This window comes from Octopus bimaculoides, chromosome 28 (genome assembly GCF_001194135.2).
Source record: "Octopus bimaculoides isolate UCB-OBI-ISO-001 chromosome 28, ASM119413v2, whole genome shotgun sequence".
In the NCBI taxonomy this organism is placed as follows: Eukaryota; Metazoa; Mollusca; class Cephalopoda; order Octopoda; family Octopodidae; genus Octopus; species Octopus bimaculoides.
In genome coordinates, this window is record NC_069008.1 from 10,390,634 (window position 1) to 10,410,715 (window position 20,082).

Genomic DNA, 20,082 nt, shown 5'->3' on the forward strand with positions numbered 1-20,082 from the left:
AGAGAGAGAGAGAGAGAGAGAGAGAGAGAGAGAGATGTAGGTTCAAGTTCTATGGGCAGCCTTCAATATTTTCTACACAAAAGGATTTTGTGGAGGAGGAGAGTCTGCCAGATCTTGATCCAATTGAGGGGCCAGCTTTATCTACCAGTACCCTGGTAGATAAAGCAATTAAGGATATGAAGACAAGGAAAGCCCCTAGCCCATCAGGAATCACCACTGAGAGGCTTAAAATATATGGCGGTGTGTCATATATTAGTTGGGCTATGACCCTCTCCATAACTTTCATCACCTGATCCAACAATTTGATATCTCTGTAATTATTTCTGCCTAAGGCATCACTTTTACCCTTGTAACAGTTGACTATGGTGCTGCTATATCAGTCATTGGGTATGACTCCTTCATGAACTACCTGATTCACAATACTGGTGACTAGACCATGATCTGCTGGATGTGTAATGTCAGTGTGCATACACAACAGAGTGTAAGCGCCCTGAGAGAAAAGTTGGACATAAGAAGTATCAGATGTGGTGTGCAAGAGAGATGACTGTGCTGGTATGGTCTGTGTTGCATATGGATGAGGACAGCTATGTGAATAAGTGTCACAGCCTAAGAATGGAAGAAACCCAAGAAAGAAGGAGCCCCAGGAAGACATGGGATGAGGTGGTGAAGCACGACCTTCAAATGCTGGGTCTCACAGAGGCAATGACAAGAGACCAAAACCTTCAGAGATATGCTGTGATTGAGAAGACCCAGCAAGTAAAGTGAGACTGTAGCCATGGCCAATGCCAGTGTTGCATAATCAGCCCATTTAAAAATACCCTTGAATCTTTAGGCGATATACTGTGCTTGAGAAAACCTATCGAGTCAAGTGAAATCTTAGTTGTGGCTGATGCCAGTGTGGGTCTGGCTCCCTGTGCCAGTAACATGTAACAAGCACCTTTTGAACGTGGTCGATGCCAGTGCTCCCTGTCTGGCTCTCATGCCGGTGGCACATAAAAAGCACCGTCCTAACATAGTTGATGCCAGTGCTGCCTGACTGGTTCCCATGCCAGAAGCACATAAAAAGCACCCACTACACTCTCAGAGTGGTTGGAGTTAGGAAGAGCATCCAGCTGTTGAAACCTTACTAGATCAGATTGGAGCCTGGTGCAGCCTACTGGCTTGTCAGTCTTCAGTCAAACTGTCCAACCCATGCCTGCATGAAAAATGGATGTTAAATAATGATGATGATGATAAATATGGATTGATGTTTATATAGGAAACTACCACTGATGCTTTCAGTTGTCTTACATGTAGTAAGCCATAATTAAGGGTAACTTTGAGCTAAATAAGCAGAGAATCTCTCAAAGTTTTGGTATTGTCACTAATAAGTGCAGGGTAAAAATTGCATGTAAATGCACAATATACACAATTCCACCTGTGGTTGCACAGTGAACTAGACTGGCAGCCATGGGAATTTCAAGTTCCCCTTCTTAATCTATCTGGTTTAAAGGTGCTGAACCATCAGTTGCCAAAAATCATTGATGTACTTATGTACAAACACACACACAATACGTTTGTGTGCTAATTAACTTTTACAAGGAAAAAGGTTCATAGTGACTGCAAAGTTTCAATTTGCTCACCTTCATCAGACCTGATGAAGCTAAGTTTTCTTTGTAATAGTTAACAGGAATTCAACTAAAAAATATTATGTAATCTTCTAGTTTAATTTTAAATCACTTTTATATATAACTTGACATAAACACAAACATTACTATACACACACACACACATATTTTGGTGGGGATAGATTCAGTCCTTTCTCTTGTTTAACACTGCCATCTTACTCTTGTGTGCTTTTGGTAGAGTCCATCTTGTAAACATTCAGGCCAAATATCTGTGTAATTCCTCTCTTTGTAGCAACAGTCTGGGAGGCCCTTAAACTGGTTATGACTGCTGCCCTTCCTTCTCTGACTTAAAACATCAAAAGTAAACAGCAACAGCAACAACAACATTGAAATGAAACTAATTAAACAATGTGTATTTTATGCACAACCCAATGCAAATCACAAAAACTAAAATATATTTAAATATTAGAAAGCTACACTGAGTTAAATAAAAATAAGAATGTAAGCACATTCTTCTGATTTATACTGTGATTCTGTGATATATATGAAAAAAAAGGGGATGCCAAAGACCCCAAAAAACTACAGACCAATCAGTCAACTAATACACATCTACAAGATCTGCTCGAACATCTTATAAAACAGAATTGAGAGAAAGCTGAATGGGAAAGCTTCAGGAAAGGGAGACTTCAGGAAAAACTACAGCACAATAGACCACACATATGTTTATAAACGAAATGAGGGGGAAATGTCAAACTTACAACTTATCATTGTGCTTAACAGTTGTAGATTTTGAAAATGCTTTTGATACTGTGGAAATACACTAAGAGCACTAGAAGAAAAGGGAATCAAAGGAGACTATATGAAGTTACTAGAGAATGTGCACATCAACTGTAGAACTACTGCAACTATAAACAACAAGCTAACTGATGTCAAAATTGGTAAAGGAGTCAGACAAGGAGACACCATCTCACCCAAATTATTCACATCTGTATCAGAAAAGGTTTTAAAAAACTTATATTGATCAGATAAAGGAATAAATATAAATGGATGCATGCTAAATCAACTCACATTCACTGGTGTTTCCAGCAGCATTAAAGAATTGATAGAAATTCTCAGAAAACTAAAAGAATAAAGCAAAAACTGTGACTCAGAATTAATATTAATAAAATGAACACATTCTCCAACCATCTAATCACATGGAAATATCGTAAAAGATGATGAAATAGTTGAACATGTGAACCAATACACCTATCTTGCACAAATAATCTGTTTCAAGAATAAAAATCAAACTAAAGAAATTGAACAATGAATACAATTATGACAGGGATTGTTTGGTAAATTGAATCACATCATGAGCAGTAGCTTGTCTATGTGTCTGAAAAGAAAGGCTTTCAACCAGTGTATGCTGCCTACCTTATGTATGCATTAGAAACAGGGGCTACCAACAAGAGCATTGAAAATAAATTAAGATCAATACAAAGAACCATGGAAAGGAGAATGCTGAAGATTAACAAAATGAATAAGTGGAGAATCAACAGAATAAGATTGGCAACAAGTTTAACAGATATTATTTGGAAAATAAAAATCCTCAAATGGTCTTTCGTGGGACATGTGTTTAGAAGAAAGAATAATAGATGGAATAGAAAATTGACAGAATGGACACCGTCTCCAGGAAACTGAAGGAAGGGAAGACCATGCAGAAGTTGGAATGAAAATTTTGTTAAATTCTTCAGCACTTAAACATGGATGAGGAAAACACCAGACTGTAGTTGGTGGAGAGAAACAGTCCATGAGGAAACTCCCTCCCCCATCCCCCATTTTTCTTTACTTCAAGAAATAGAAGGAATATGTTTTCATCATTATTTCTATTTAACATACATTAAGGCTTTATAATATTTAAATCTAATTCAGATGAAATATTTATGCTTACATTTTTGGATTGAGGAAAAAGGACTGATATTCCAAGCCTTTTCATTTTGGAACCATTTTCTCCATTCAGTTTCAGGAGGAATTTCTTGCTCTTGCTTGCACCTGCATTGTATATAACAATTACATCAAAACTTTGTGGGTCTCTCTGTTTATTCTCAAATGTTCCACTAGCTTGAATGGTGCGACTGGGAGTTGTGAATTTTAACATGATCTTAAGAACAGCACCAAAATCTAAATGCATCTCTCCAATAAGCATCTTGGTGAGTTTGTTTAAATCATGACTAGAGATATCTTGAGGTAAGGTCATTGCTCTTGGAGATGCTTGAGGTATCTTGATCCAAACGAATAAGGATGATTTGTATGGAAGGTGAATTTGAATTAGTTTCAGGTAAGCATTTTTGAGGCTGACAGCAAATCGATCACTGCTCTTTTGACCAGATATCAAACTTGATCTCTTTGCTTTGTTGTTGGTAGTGTTGATGTTAATGTCATCAAAGTAAAGAAACAAGGTAGTGGCTGTGGAATTCTGATGGAAATAGACACTTTGCTTTTGCTTTGTCAAATCAGCTTTTACACTGATCTTCTGATTGCTAATCCACTCAGCAGTGACAAACAAGATATTAGTTTCACTGGACTGTTCCTTTATATTGTCTACAAGATTATCAGATCTGTGGTAATGTTCTCTTAGTGGTTCCATGCCTTTTTTGTGTGGACGTGTATCAAGACTGAGATGAATGTCATACTTAAGAACTGGTATATATGATGAGTCAACAACAACAATTCCTGACAGACCATGGTCTGGACATGTGATATAAACAGATTTCCTATTTTCATATTCATTCAGCTCTGAGAACTCATAAAGGACAATGAAATGTTGAGTGCAAGTAGAGTTGATGCTGAACATAGCACTTATATTTTGTTGATCTTTCAAATCAATATTGAAATTAAGAACTATGTGGATACTGGACCATTCTCCAAAGTTACAAATCTTCATTTCTGAATTTATTGGTGAATGATTTTGAATCTTAAAATCCAATTTCTTTGATTTACCTGGTTCTCTTGAATTGATTATGAATAACCTATATATCAAATGATGGATTTTCATGTGGATGTTTACTTTTTCTTCATCTAACTGGTTTAGGTATGACCCGGAGAGAACGAAGAAAATGCCATCATAAGCAATTTGGTAGGTGACACGAGACACTTCTTTGTTATCATTATTAAAAAGCCAGAAGATAACAACCTTGATATTAGAGGTTGTTAATGAAATATCTACAGTTTTAGAATTTATGAATTTGTCTGAAATTGAAATACCTGCTTTGTATACTTCATCATCTAGTCCGACTTTTAAGAAATACTGAAATTGTTTTGTGCTCCATTTCTTCAAGGAACAACTGAATGAAATTCTTGGAGCCATGTTAAATGCGAAATTAAGCAACAGGTCATCATACTTGAATGTGTATTTCAAATTCAATGAAATTGGTTCGTGTCTTCTGTTATAAACCTGTGTGAATAATGTAAGCCCAAAGTCATTGTTACTCAGAAAATACTGATTCAGGGTGAGGCCTATTAATTCATTTTCATTGTGTTTCAGGTTGCTCCTAATCATCTTAGAAACTCTGAAATCAGTTTCAAAAGAAACCATGAGTTGGAGACTTCTCAAAGACTCATATGGAGTTTTCATTTTGATGACAGCTTCACTTACACGACCCTTCACCAAACTGATTTCAAGATACGAGGTGTTAAAGTATGGTAGAATTTTTAAGAACCCCATTGATGTTAAAGACCTGTCATTGATCTTATAATAAAAATTTAAAGCAACTTCACTCAAATATGGATTATTTCCATTCTCTGCTCTTAGAGATATATTTGCAATATCCTTTGCATCTGTTATATATAAGCTTGTTTTAATTATGATGGGTTTGACACCAGATATTTCCATATAACTTGAACCTGTATGAATCCCGCCTTTTTTATTATAAACTATTTTGAATGAACTATTTCTCATGAGTGTTGCCAAGAGAGCATGATTCATGATGTTTGTTTTGTGTATTGGGGGATGCCAATAAAATATTCCACTGGAAGTGAGCCGATTGGAGTCACTGTAAGAAAGATCAACACGGGCATGTCCTGTTGAGTCCAGCACATTAAAGTTAAGTCTTCCTTTGGAATCGTATCCATTGTCAGTTTTGGTGAATTCCACCAAAACATCTGCTGTGTGAACTCCACGGAGTTCTGCTGTTAGTTTGTTGACACTATTGTTCTGTGTTTTTGGTGATGTAAAGTTTAAAACGAAACTGGATAAATCATTTTTGTATAATACCAAACTTGAACTGGCTGCATACCTCAGTTCAATGCCATCAGGGTCAAAGGTTAGATTTTGCTCCATCCTCCGAAAAGTTGAAGTGAATGACCACATAGAATGGTACTTACCATTCAACCAAAAGTGCTTTCCAGTAATATCAAAGTTTGTCTTGTTATAGGGATCATTTGAGTTACGAAAAATTAACTGAAATAATTGCTTGCTGAAAACAGCAACAAATAACAAATTCTGGTTTGTGCTCTCAGTCTGGTTCACAACCAGTTCCCATGAAGAGCCTTCAGGGTTGATTTTGTATCTCAAAGAAGACTCACCAAAGTAACTGATTTTCTTCTTCAAAAACAGCCCACTATCTGCATTTAGCTGCAGTGAGGCCTTGTAGTGATCCTTTGTGTTCAAGAATGTTGAGCTAAAGTTTGCTGTTCGTCCACTAAAAGTATGAATTTCATTATTCATTTGGTAAACAATGCTGCTGTAGTTCTGAAAGGTTGTGTAAATGGTCAGTCTTTGACCCTTCTGCCATTGAACTTGTAAATGGTTTGTCAGCTTTGTTGGCACTGTCTTCTGTTGAGTGAGTTCTTCTAAGAATAAAATTTCCTGATTATGAGTGGAAAACAGAACTGCAAAAGCTAAAGATCGAAAGTACTTTGTTTCTTTGTCAACAAAACTCAGAGAGGTATTTAGTACATTTCCTTGTGCAGTTGTAACAGTTAAACTATTTCGGAATTTTCTTGAAAAACTGAATGAACCAGAGATATAGCTGGTATCAGCTGTAAATTCAAGCTGCTGCAAAAAGCAAAAGAAACAAGATGATTAATATAAGAAAAAAATAGTTTCAGATATTTCAGATATAATAATGATAACCCAGAACTATTGAATTTCAGTATTATATTTTTCATATTTTGGTATTCATCAATATATTTTACATCATGCTGTTAAGCTCTCTTGAGAGTTTCTTAGCAATAGATACATATACATATACATACATACATAGTCCAAATACATACAAGACCACCCACATACCACAACGAACCTTTTGATTGGTGAAAATTAATGAACATCCTTCTGTTGAACATTCTTTACTGCCAATTTTAATGCTATTTCACCTGAAGAAATGAACACATGAACAAAGATCCATGGATATTACAAATTGTATTGTAATCATTCCAGGAATGCAGACTTATGGTCACAAAAAACGTGATTTGTGAAAACGGGCATAGTGATGCATTAAAATATTTATAAACTCCATACTTGGATTAGTATTATTATTACTACATATATCCTACATTATATCAGCACAACTCAGTACAATCCCTTAAAACTGCTGTTGCAAAAAGAGACTGATAGATTAAATACCAGACTTCAAAAAAGAAAAAAAAAAATTATAACAAGTGTGGCCATACTGGGGCACTGCCTTGAAGAGTTTAGTTGGAAAAAAAAAATCAACCTCAGTATTCATATTTTATTAAAGTCTGGTATTTAATCTATCAGTCTCTTTTTGCCAAATTGCTAAATTACAGGGTGTAAACAAACCAACATTGGTTTTCAAGCAATGGAGAGACAAAAATGAAGACATGTGTGTGTGTGTTTGTGGCAAAAAAAAAAAAAACTGATAGCAAAGTTCTAGGCTTAAAAATAAATACTGGTGTCAATTTGTTTAGGTAAAACAAATACAAGACAGAAGAGAAAATGTATGTATGTATGATTCTATGTGTGTGTGTGTGAATGTATGTATGTATGTAGTTGTCTTACTAGCAAGAAAGCAACAGTACTTCTCCCTGGCACAAAACCAAACTGCCTCTCATCGGGCCTAATTTTCTTCCAAATTAAGCTATAACTATTTTGGTAACTTTCAAAACCTGGTTTAGCAATTTGATATCTCTATAATTACTTCTATATAAAGCATCTCTTTACCCATGTAACAATTAACCATAGTGCTGCTATGAATAGCATTGGGTATGACACTTTCCTGTCCAACCTGATTAACTAATGACTGTTTAGGCTGCATCCTTCTTCACCAAATATTTTAAGCATCTCAGTGGTGATTCTTGATGGATCAGGTATTTTCCCTGCCTTCATATCCTTAATTGCTTTACCTATCATATTACTGTAGGATAGCTGGTCCCTCTGTTTGATCTGCATTGGGAACCCTCTTTCTCCCATGTATTCTTTGCATTTAAGTATTTACCTAAAAGCAATCCCTTGGATTTGGCATGAGTCAACCTGGAGAAAGCCTTCAATAAAGTCCCTTGCTCTGTGATCTGAGAGTCACTGAGAAAGCTTAGGGTACACAAATGGCTTGTGAAAGCCATACAAACTGTAGAGGGGTGTTGTTAGTAAGGTGAGGGTTAGCAATGAGGACAGTAATGAATTCTGTGTACAGGTAGGAGTACACCAGGGTTCAGTTCTCATTCCTCTCCTATTCGTAATAGTCCTCTCAATTGTAATAGAGGAGTTTAAGACCAGTTGCTCTTGGGAACTACTATATGCTAATGACTTCCTTCTTATAGTGGAATCTAGCAGAACTGGAAAAAGAATTCCAGGTGTGGAAGCAAAACTTTGAATCAATGAGCCTTAAAGTTAACATTGTAAAAATCAAAATTGTAGTTGACAAGAAGGTAGATAAGACTGTCTTCCTGTCAGGCAAATGGCCCTACTTCATAAGTAAAAAACGTGTTGGAAAGAATTCCATTTGATGTACCCAGTGCAAGCTGTGGACACTTAAGAGGTGCAGTGGAATCACAGGAAGATTAACAGGGAAAGTATGTTGCAGATGTGTAGAAGCAATAAACACTAAAAATGCATGAGAAACAAATTTTCTGGAATGCCCAGCAGGTTCGCTAGAGATAGAAGATATGATCTAATTAACAGTGGAAGAGAATGTCCTGAAAGTATAGTTGTTAGAATAAGAACAAGATAATATTCCGAGAGCTATTACCTCTGTTAGTAATGAAAGGTCTTTCAGTATGAAAGGCAGATTGTATGGTGCTTGTGTATTAATAACAAGGCTACATGGTAGTGGGCTCTGAGTGTCGAAAACATGGGAAGATTAGAGAGAAATGAAGACTAATATGCTCTGTATGATGTGCAATGTCAGTGTGCATACAAAGTCCAAATATGTTAAAAGAACAATTGTGTGTAAGAGGAATCAGATGCAGTGTGCAAGTGAGAAGATTCTGGTGTGGTTATGTGATAGAATATGGATGAGAAAAGCTGTGTATAACAAGTGCCAATTACTAAATATAGAGGGAACTTGTGGAAAAGGAAAACCCACGAAGACGTGGGATGAAGTAGCAAAGACTGATCTTAAGATGATGAGTCTCATGGAGGAGATGACAAAGGATTCAAGATGATTGATGATTCACGGTGCTTGGGAAGAGCCATGTGTCTCAACAAAAGTGAGATCCTAAAAGCATTTGATTTATATTTATACACTCACTAAGCCTACACCCACACCCAATCTGTCCTCCCATCAAGCCTTTCGCCTTCCTCATCTTATCAAAACCCATCCCTCCATAACTCTTCTAACTACAGCACTATTCAGCTGCTGTAATCATGAGAGCAGAATATGCACATATTTCTTCTACCTTTCTGTTATCAGTTACCTCCTCTTCTCCTTGGAGGCTCTTACTTTTAAAATCCTTCCCTTATTCTTAGAACCATCACTTCCACTTTATTTTTCACCAAACATCTCTTTAGTGCCTCTAGTTATCTCTTCTTTTCTTCTGAGATACATGTTAGGATTGTTATTACCTTATCATTAAAACCTCTCTTATCTGTTTTCATTCTCATCACCCTATCATATCTGTTGTCAATGGCCTAACATCCACTTTTGTCCCTCATTTACTCACTATAGTCATCTATGTGCTTGGCTTTGTGGTTAGGATATTCAGCTCACAACTGTAATGTCATGAGTTCAATTACCAACAGTGTTTTAGTTGACATTGCCCCATTCTACTCAGCTGGCAATAGTGAGTAGTATATGTGTTTCAAAGGGTCAGCCTTGTCACATTCCATCATGCTGAATCTCCCTGAGAACTATGTTAAGGGTACACATCTCTAGACCAGAGTTTTCCAACCTGTTTTCCTCCAGGCCCTACAGTAACTTTTCAGAAAAATGTATGCCCCACTAATATTTGAAAAAAATGAACTTTATATTTAATATTTCATAATTATATACTTTCCTTAAAGATATATCCACATTGGGGAAATGGAATAGTGCTATACTGTAGCAAGCAGTCTTCACAAAGTATGCTTGGCTGGAGGGATTGGTTTGACTAGGGTGAGTATAGATGAAGTATGTTTGCTGTGAAAAAAAAGATTTTCACAGTTCCATGTCCCACAAAAGAAAAACACAATTTGGATCCCATGCTCTACCACAATCTTCACAGGCCTCACGTTGAGAATCATCAGTCCAGACTCAGCAGATATATAGAATAAAACAACAATGCCCTACCTTACTAGCAGTATGAAGTGAGACACTATATCTCATGGTTCTTGTAGAATTTGTTGCCGTACAATTGTACAAAGATTGAAAGTTGATGAAATGATTGTCCTTCGGAACACCATACTTTGTCTTAACTTCAATCTGCCAACCATCACTCAAACTGATAATGAGTTGCCCTTGAGTAGTGAGTGCAAGTGCAGCATTTTTCTTACTGGAAAACTGCCTGCAAAATGAGTTTTTAAAATCATTAAATAATTAAATGTATTAATTAATCCTACAATAACAATGTTAAATTTGTTATTTTTTGTTTTTTCTACCAGCACACACACAAACACACACACACACACACACACATAGACACACACATTACAGCCATCATCATTGTTTAATGTCCTTATTCAGTGATGGAAGAGATTGATAGGATCTGATGTCTCCAAAGATTGTTTTATACTCCAGCTTCTGCTTTGCCATGGTTTCTATGACTGGATGTCTTTCCTAATGCCAACAACTTTACACTATGTGCTGGATGCTTTTGTATGGCACCAGCACTAGTTAGGTGACCATGCAGCCTGCAAGACTAAGATCCCAAGTGACAGAGTGGAGTTGCAGAGATTAGAGAAGCTTCATGCTATGGGATGAGAGGCTAAAGTGTGAGAAAATGGCCCAGAACATGTACACAGACACATATGTATTTATATATATGTATGTATATATAACAAGCAAATTAACTAGTTAGAAAATCTCTATAAGAGATGAAAGCAGTAATTATACCGACAAGTAATATTTATTGTCACTTCAGTGTCCACCACTGAGGATGAGCACAAACAGCTCGAAACTTGACAGTCTGGTGGTTCTGTCATTGCTGGAAGATGGTGGTGGTAGGGGGTTCACTCCCCTGCTTGCAATATATATTGGGTGCAGATTGCATTGATAACCAGCAGGAGGAGGCATCCTCCAGCAGTTATAAACAGTAGTAACGTTGGTTCCTATGGAACAGCCATGTTGAAGTAGCAATAAGTATATAACAATTATTTTCTGTAGTCTTAGGATCTGGAACTCGAAAGAAGAAGCTTACAAGCAGATGCAATTCAATGGTTGTTTATTTAGTTCTCATTCACGGGGTTCGCTCCTGGCGACCATCTGTATGGCAGCGTGTAGTTCATTATAGCTCCGTTCTGACTCAAATGACTCAGCGGAAATATCTACTGTTGGAATGGCTTCAGGCCAATGAGAGAAACAATCGACGCATGTCAATATGTAAGAGAACCTGCGACTGACCGGCCATGGTCCAACCAGATCAATGCGGATATGGCGAAAGCGAGTCTCCAGCAGAGAAAACTGTCCAAGAGGAGCGCGAATGTGCCTGTGGACTTTAGAATGCTGGCATTTCACACAAGAGTGTGCCCAATCGGTGATCATTCGGCACATATTAGGCCTGAAAAACCAAGCCGTAATAAGCTTCGTCAATGCAGCGATACCAGGATGTGACAGTGAATGCAAGGCATCAAACACAGAGCGCTGGTGGTTCTCAGGTACAAATGGCCTGGGAGAACCAGTAGCTATGTCACAAAGGATTGTATCTTCAGCAAACGGAAGTGGAAGATAGCCAAACTTGCAACAGGACAACTTGGTAGAAGTTAAATCCAAAGTGTCTAGAGCTGGTTGATCCTGTGCAATGGCAGTTAAATTGATTGCCGCAGGAGATGAAAGGGAGCACACAGGAAGACGAGAAAGTGCGTCAGCAGGCACGTTCTCTGTTCCAGGTATGTGCCGAATGTCAGTCGTGAACTGGGAAATGTAGTGCAGGTGACGAAAAGCACGAGGCTTGTGATCAGTATAAATCACAAAATCTCGGCCCTCGAGTTGATGTTGAAAGTGACGAACTGACAGGTAGATCGCTAAGAGCTCTCGATCAAAAGTACTGTACCGACTTTCAGCTGGCTTTAATTGACAAGATAAAAATGCCAAAGGCCGAGTTTGATTGTCAACGGTATGTTGTAAAACAGCACCAACCGCAGAATCTGATGCATCAACTGTTAAAGAGACGAGCATCAGGAGCTGGATGTGCAAGCAAGGGAACAGAAGCTATTTCCTTCTTAATTGACTCAAACGAAGATAATGCTTCAGCAGATAGGGTGATAGGAGCATCTCTTTTTGTATTTGCTTTCAGTAGATGAGTCAAAGGAAGTAACTTGTCTGCACATTTATGTATGAAGCGTCTATAGAAGTTGACGATTCCCAAAAAGTGACGCAATTGGCATAGAGAAGTGGGAGGTGAGATGCATTGAAATGCATCAACTTTGGAGGAGAAAGGTTGGATTCCATTAGAGTCGATATAATGACCTAGAAATTCCAGAGAGGCCTGTCCGAAAACAAACTTATCGGGGTTGATTTGCACATTGTAGGTGTGAAGACGCTGAAAAAGTTGAGATAAGTGTTGGAGATGATTTTCACTCGTGCTGTTAGCTATGAGCAAATCATTGACGTAAGCGAACACAAAATCAAGTCCACGGACAACTTCATCGATAAACCTCTGGAATGTACTCGTTGCATTCCATAAACCGAAGCTCATAAACAGGAACTCGAAACTTCTAAAGGGGGTGGTAAGGGCAGTTTTGGGAATGTCATCAGTGTTCATTGGAATCTGATGATAAGCCCGGATGAGGTCAACCTTGGAAAAAATGGTACAACCATGCAAGTTCGAAGAAAAATCCTGGAGGTTCCTTATTCATGGGATTTGCGTCCTGCAACCATCTGTAGGGCAGCGTGTGATTTGTTATAGCTCCGTTCACGTGAGGTACATTACCTCTGGAGATAACAGGTAAAGTTAGAGCGGGTTAAGAATACGCTGTGAGCTGCCAGTTTGCTGTGTTGCTCAGCGTTAGCATGAACGCAAGAAAGAGGATCACCTTAATACACGTCCTTAAATAGATGTTGCCCACGAGAGCCTCACTGTGGTCTCACGCATGGCAAACATGGTTGTAGGTGAGATCTCGCTCTTGTCTTGGACATGTTAATGGCTGCCGGCAAGATCTCCCACAAAATGGCGCTGGCTTCTTGTGTCACACTACAAACATTACTTCTCAGTTTAGTTACTATTTTCATCTCTTTTAGAGGTTTTCTAACTAGCTACTTTGCTTGTTGCAAGATCGGTCACTGAGTGTCACTTATTTTTCTATAAAATTGCAAGCTGGAGCAAACTACTGCTATCTCTAGCGGAGGGTGCTCACCACTGAGTATGAGCACAAATAGCTTGAAACTGGGTGGTCTAGTGGTTCCATTGTTGGTGGAAGATGGTGGGAGTTTGCTCCCCTTAGTTGCAATGTATATCAAGTGCAGATTGCATCAGTAACCAGCTGGAGATGTCCTCTTGGGGTTAAAAATGGTAGTAACGTTGGTTCCTATGGAACAGCCATGTTGAAGTCACAATAAACATTACTATATATGTGTGTGTGTGTGTGTGTGTGTGTGTGTGTGTGTGTGTGTGTGTGTGTGTGTGTGTGTGTGTGTGTGTGTGTGTGTGTGTGTGTGTACAATTTAAATATAGGATAAAATCTTTATAAGAATTTATCAAGTAGTTAGCGTGAAAAAACCTCATACGAGAAAAATTTATTAATTATTCCCTATAAATATATCTATTTATATTAAGGGCATTACTATACATAAATGCCTCACGCTAGGAGGGACTCTTAAAGTCAAAACTACCATAATAAACACATAGTACCGAACGTGAGGGAATGCAACTTTTGAAGCGAGCCTTTTAAAAGGTTTTAAAAGGCTCACTTCAAGAGTTGCACTTCCTCGTGTTTGGTACAATGTGCTTAAAAAGACTCCAGCAAATAAGATCTGAAGAAGGAATTCTAATTCCGAAATATCATCGGACTATAAATAACCAAGTTACAACAGGTATATAGTCCATTTTTTGTTCTATAGTGCATTGTTATACCTTTCTAAAGTTTTTATTCTTTATAAATTAAAATATATATAGCATATATATATATATATATATATATATATATATATATCATTATCATCATTTAACATCTGCTTTCCGTACCGACATGAGTTCAGTCTGTTTTGGCAGATCTTTATGGCTAGATGCCCTTCCTAACATCAATCACCTTACAGAATAGACTGAGTGCCTTCTATGTGGTACTGGTATCAGTGAGGCGTGTTTTCTCATGGTTTTTACAGCTGGATGCCCTTCGAAACACTGACCACTTTACAGTGTGGACTGGATGCACCAGCATCGGCGGGGTCATCAAGCAATTTTGAGACAGGGAAGCATTGAAGGAGCTGGCCTTATGCCAAGTGATGAGAAATTAGTGTGAAAGAAGGATAGAAACAGGTATCTTGCTGTAGAGGAGATACATGGTTACTCAGAGAGAGAGAGAGAGAGAGAGAGAGAGAGAGAGAGAGAGAGAGAGAATGAGGACAGAAACACACACACACACACATATATATGCATTTACATATGTATGTATGAGTATATATATAGAGAGAGGTTGGCCAAAACAACGAAAACACATTGTTAAATAGAAGTTTTGTTATTTAATACAGAGTTACTCCATGTTTGGCATCAATCACAGCTTTAAAAGATCAAAGAATTGACTTGTACAGGTTCTGAATGGTCTTAGTCTTAGTTTCTCCTGTTCCTAATGGGATGTTAGATGACAAATTGCTCCCATTGAGTGCAATCTGCTGCAGCCATTTTTACATCAGTCCAGGTCAATTGCAGTCCCCATAAATTCTTGCAGAGAATACTTTGCCAGTTTTTGGGTGGATTTCCTCTCCTTTGTTTGCCCCCAACTGGTATCAATGTTAATGCAGTGTGTGACAGCTTGTGTTTTGGTAGCTGTATTATATGTCCTATGAATTGCAATCTTCATTTCTTGATAATGTCTGATAGCTTGTGTAGCCCTGACCACCAGATGACCTCCTCATTGTGATGTAGTCCCTCCATAATATTCTGAAACGGTAGTTAGGACTATTTTGAGTCATTCTTCAAGTAAAATATGCTTTATCACTTTTAGTGATGATGCTGGAAGGAAGCTACTTCTCACTTGCTGCTCCAAAATGCATCATAAATGTTTCAATTATATTGAGATCCAATAATTGAGGTGGAGAGGCGGGTGGCAATCCAAGTGGTCTACTTCACTTTTATGCTATTAGTACCAGTTTTGAATAACATTAGCTGTGTGAACCAGTACATTATCATCCCGGCAGATTGCATGACCATCAGGGTCAGATGGACATGGTCAGCCAAATACTCAGACAGTCTCTGATGTTAACTTCACCATGTAGATCAACTAAGATATGGCTGCTCACCAAACCACCTCCATGCTTCCTTGTAGGGACAAAACAGAGAGGGTTGAAGGTCCCATTGGGCTGTCAGCAGATATAAATTCACTCCAGAGTAAGTTAAGGGGTGAACGATTATTCATCAGAGAAGATGACTTTGTTCCATTTGGCAATTGACCACTTCTGATAGTCTAGACACCATTTTCCCCACTTATCAAAGTTAATAGAGAATAAGAGAGGTTTAATAGTTGCAACCCTCCCATGTTATTCAGCTTTATGGAGCTTGCAACAAAAGGTTTTGGTTGATAGAGAGTTAGCAACTTGGTAACTTAGCTCTGCTCTTACTGTTGCTGCTGTATTTCAATTGCTTTTAGACACATTATTAAGTCTCACTATTCTGCAGCTCCTCACTGTGAGATTTGCCTTCCATCGAGAATTATACTTGTCAGAGCAGCTTTTACAATAGTTTTGGAATTCTAACATGATGTTGGAGTCTGTACCCCTCAAAAACTTAAACGGTTCAACAGTTTTTGTAACTGAAGCACCAACCATTTGCATTCCAACAGTTTGTGCTTTTTAGAAATCAGACAGGTCATGCATTTGAACTTATTTAGGGATGTCAACAGCTCCATAAAGAAGTGCTGATCACTCAAAGTGGATGGAAAAGGGAGACTCAGGAAGACATGACACAAAGTACAGAAGGATGACCTCAGGACACTGAACCTTAAGGAGATGACAAAGCACCAAGATATCTGGTGCCTTGCTGTACTCAAGAAGACCTGTCCTCCACAACAGAAGTGTCAGTGCTGCTCTTCTTGATGAAGAGGATTGACCTGCAAGAGCCCTGTGTCAGTGCCACATAAAAAGCACACATCTTGGTGCCATGTAAAAGCATTTATGCCACTGCCATGTTAAAAGCACCCACTACACACTGTAAAGTGGTTGGCATTAAGAAGGGCATCAAGCCGTAGAATGCAGGTTAAATCAGACTGGAACCTAGTGTAGCTCTCCTGCTTACTAGCTCTGGTCAAACTGTCCAACCCATGCCAGCATGGAAAACAGATGGCTACATTATGAAGTACAGGGCCTATCAACACATATACAGGCTAGAACATATTGCTGACAGGAAAAAGTTAGTTAAACCCATCAAACCCCTGTATGTTTGATTGCATGTATGTGTATATATATATGTGTATGCATGAGCCAACATAATAGCCCAACCTACTAAAACTAGCAGTCAATTATACCTCAAATCATCCCACTAGTGTCTTAAAAAGCTGTGGCATCCCTTGATACACTATATTTGAGGAAAAAAGGGAAGATCATAGTTGGAGTGCCTTTCAACATAGCTCTGCTATATCAGGGCTAACCTAGGGCTAAAGAACAATATGAACAAAGCAACAAAATGACACGGTGGCTCAATAGATTAAAAATATCAAGATCTTGAAATAATAAAGAAAGAAGAAAGAAAGAATGAAAGAAGGAAGGAAATCAGGAAGGAAAAACAACATTGTTATACTTACATTCTCCAAGAATAAAATGAAGAATTTGTCAAAGCTTTCTTCTTGGTGTCAGTAACAATTTTCAGGCGGTCAATATACTCTGGGCCAAAATTGTAATAGAATATCATTTGGTTGTGTGTTTCCAGGTTTTGGATTTGGTTGTCGCCATTAAGTCGAAGAATTCCAAGAGGAGATCTCACAGAAATTCTCAAGAGGTTTTTGCTTTGTTTAGAGACTGCATTGAAGGTTATTAGTCCTGGTGGACAGGGAGGAAAATATATAGGAAAGAAACAATAAACAAAATATATATGTATATATAAACACAGTCATGGTTCTGTGGTCAAGAAGTTGGCTTCCTTATCACATAGTTTCAAGTTTGATTCCGCTGCAGAGCACCATCATTGTTATCATTGTCTAACATCCATTTTCCATGCTGGCATGGGTTGGACAGTTTGACAGGAGCTGTCTAACCGGGAAGCTGTCCAGACTCCAATTGTTGGTTGTGGCATAGTTTCTACAGCTGGATGCCCTTTCAAACATCACCCACTTTACATGCTGGGTACTTTTTATGTGCCACTGGCAAGTAACCCCTGCCATAGCCCTGGGTTGATCAAAGCCTTGGTGCATGGGAAATGAAAGGAGTGAGTGACTTGGTGACCCTACTAGTACTGGTGTCACAACAGAGCAAGTACATTCTGTAAAGTTTCAGCTTCCTAAATCCTGCCAAAGCAGACTCTGGAGAGCAATACAACCCTCAGAGTAGTTGGATCCTGTTGAATCATCCAACCCATACCAGCATGGAGCACAGATGTAAAATGATAATATAAGCTCTCTCTTTATTATATATACTAGCTGATATACCTAGTAATTCCCAGAAAAGCAGGGCTTGTCCCCTGGTCCTGTTCTCATAATTGTTTCACTAATACAATAGCAACAATACAAAATATGTAACCCTTAAAACAGTTTTTGTGCTTTTACAGAGAATACAGAACTGTCTTACATAGGGTCTCGTTTTTAGGAAATCCCAGTAAGTTATGAATACCAAAATCATGAAGTCAGTTATATAATAGCATGCAACTTGGTTACCTGATAGTAACAATTCAAAAAAGTAGCCCCGAAACGGGCTTTATTGCATCCCCAGAGTATATAGAACAGTAAGGTATGTATACCAAAATCGTGAAACATGTTACATAATAACAAGCAAATTGGATATGAGATAATAACAATTCAAAGTAAGTCTGAAAAGTTCTTCATGCAGTGCCTGTCAATTGGCTGAAGTGACATGAAAGGTATTGTCATTCGTGGTATATTGGTGAATAAGTCACTAACTGAAATAAGTGCTTGGGAAAATATAATTTACTTAAGAGTTGTTCTGGGTAAAGTGCAAAAATAACTGTAACAATTCAAATACCTTAAAAAGCCATGTAATTTGCGCACCTGCTTAATTTACACATCTGTTTAATTTACGCAGGTAATTTTCAGGATAAAATTTGTTACAAAAAGCTTTACATGTAAAATTCTCACCCAAAAGTTTTCAGAATTGCCGATATGGCCAGGAAAAAATGGTTTCCAATTTAATTGTATTTAGCATAATTTCACTTAGTTATGTTTAGATTTTATTAAATTTTCATTAAATAAAAATAATTGCTGTTTAACAGGTATCACATTGAAAGCTATTAAATGACAAAGTGTTTGTGTTGTTTATAATAAGCTTTATTTTACATTTCTTGCTGTATGTCTACTCAAATCATAACCATAGGAAAAGTTGTTGATAAGAATTACCAACAAAAACAAAGCTGATAAATATGCACAGGTGTTACAAATTAAGTTTAATTACCAATAAACATCAGCTTGGATGACACTTTACTCAACCAACAGAGGAAGGCTACCGATCAAACTGATTATGTAAACAGAATTCTGATTGGTTGAAAGCATCTTCTTGTCTCAAGTTCCGATTTTCTGCCTATTCTTGTGGGAACTTTTGAAATGGAGTATCAAAATTTTAATCCCTTTCACACTTATAAAATGTCAAGCAAAGTTAAACATTTGTAATTACTGTTATTGTCAGTATGGGCAGAACTTATGAATCAGACCATGGCAGTGAACTCCTGAAATGGCCACAGATGTGTTTTGACTTGATTTTGTGGAATTCTATTATGCTCCTTGGACTTCAACCTACCATGGTTTTCTTGAAACAAAATATTTTGACATCTTTTAAATTGAGGGGAGTAAAAACTTTTTTTAGTCAATTGATATATTTTTTAAAGTTTTTTAGTTGCCTGACATGCTTTAGAAATTCATTTTGATCATTTAGTTTTAGTTGATTGTATATACCTTTTCTTGATAGGCCATTCTATATATTTGTATTTTTATGTGTATATATATTTTTTACCTTCTGAGTTTTTATATATGTATTCCTTTTATATGTTGACAGCCATGGTAATATTTACATTTGATCAAATATATGGAAGCTTGGTGACTTGACTCGAATTTGATGTTTGTTCTCTAATCAATGTTTATATATATATATATATATATATATATATTTGATGGATTTCTTTCAGTTTCTATCCATGAAATCCACTCACAAAGCTTTGGTTGACCTGAGGCTATAGTAGAAGACACTTGCCCATGGTGCCATGCAGTGGGACTGAACCTGGAACCATGTGGTTGTGAAGCAACCTTCTTACCACACAGCCATATCTCGGACTTTCAGTCATAATATATATATTTTTATGAGCTGCTAATAGTTTCATGCCATAAAAATATCTCAGAGAGCATTTGTGAACACGTCTGGTGCCTTCATGCAATCCTCAAGCTAAAGTTTGCACGAAGGCCCCAGATATGTTAAAAAATACTGTCTGCATAAACCTACTAGTAGCTCATAAAAATATATATTGTGTTTCTTAAACAATATGTACTACTCACCATATGGAGTACTTCTTTTGTTAATCTTACCATCATGGAACAATACAC

General features: G+C 37.6%; 1 protein-coding gene across 4 annotated transcripts in view; it reads right to left on the bottom strand.

Moving 5' to 3' along the window:
- LOC106873345 (uncharacterized) overlaps window positions 1-20,082 on the bottom strand; it is a 253,626-nt gene that overhangs the window by 75,689 nt on the left and 157,855 nt on the right. For all 4 annotated transcript variants that reach the window (XM_052977316.1, XM_014920673.2, XM_052977317.1 and 1 more), the window contains 3 exons: window positions 17,128-17,362; window positions 10,313-10,526; window positions 3,538-6,642 (listed from right to left, as the gene is read on the bottom strand). In XM_052977316.1, coding sequence (XP_052833276.1) covers window positions 3,538-6,642; window positions 10,313-10,526; window positions 17,128-17,362 — 3,554 coding nt within the window. The remainder of the gene's footprint in view (window positions 1-3,537; window positions 6,643-10,312; window positions 10,527-17,127; window positions 17,363-20,082) is intronic.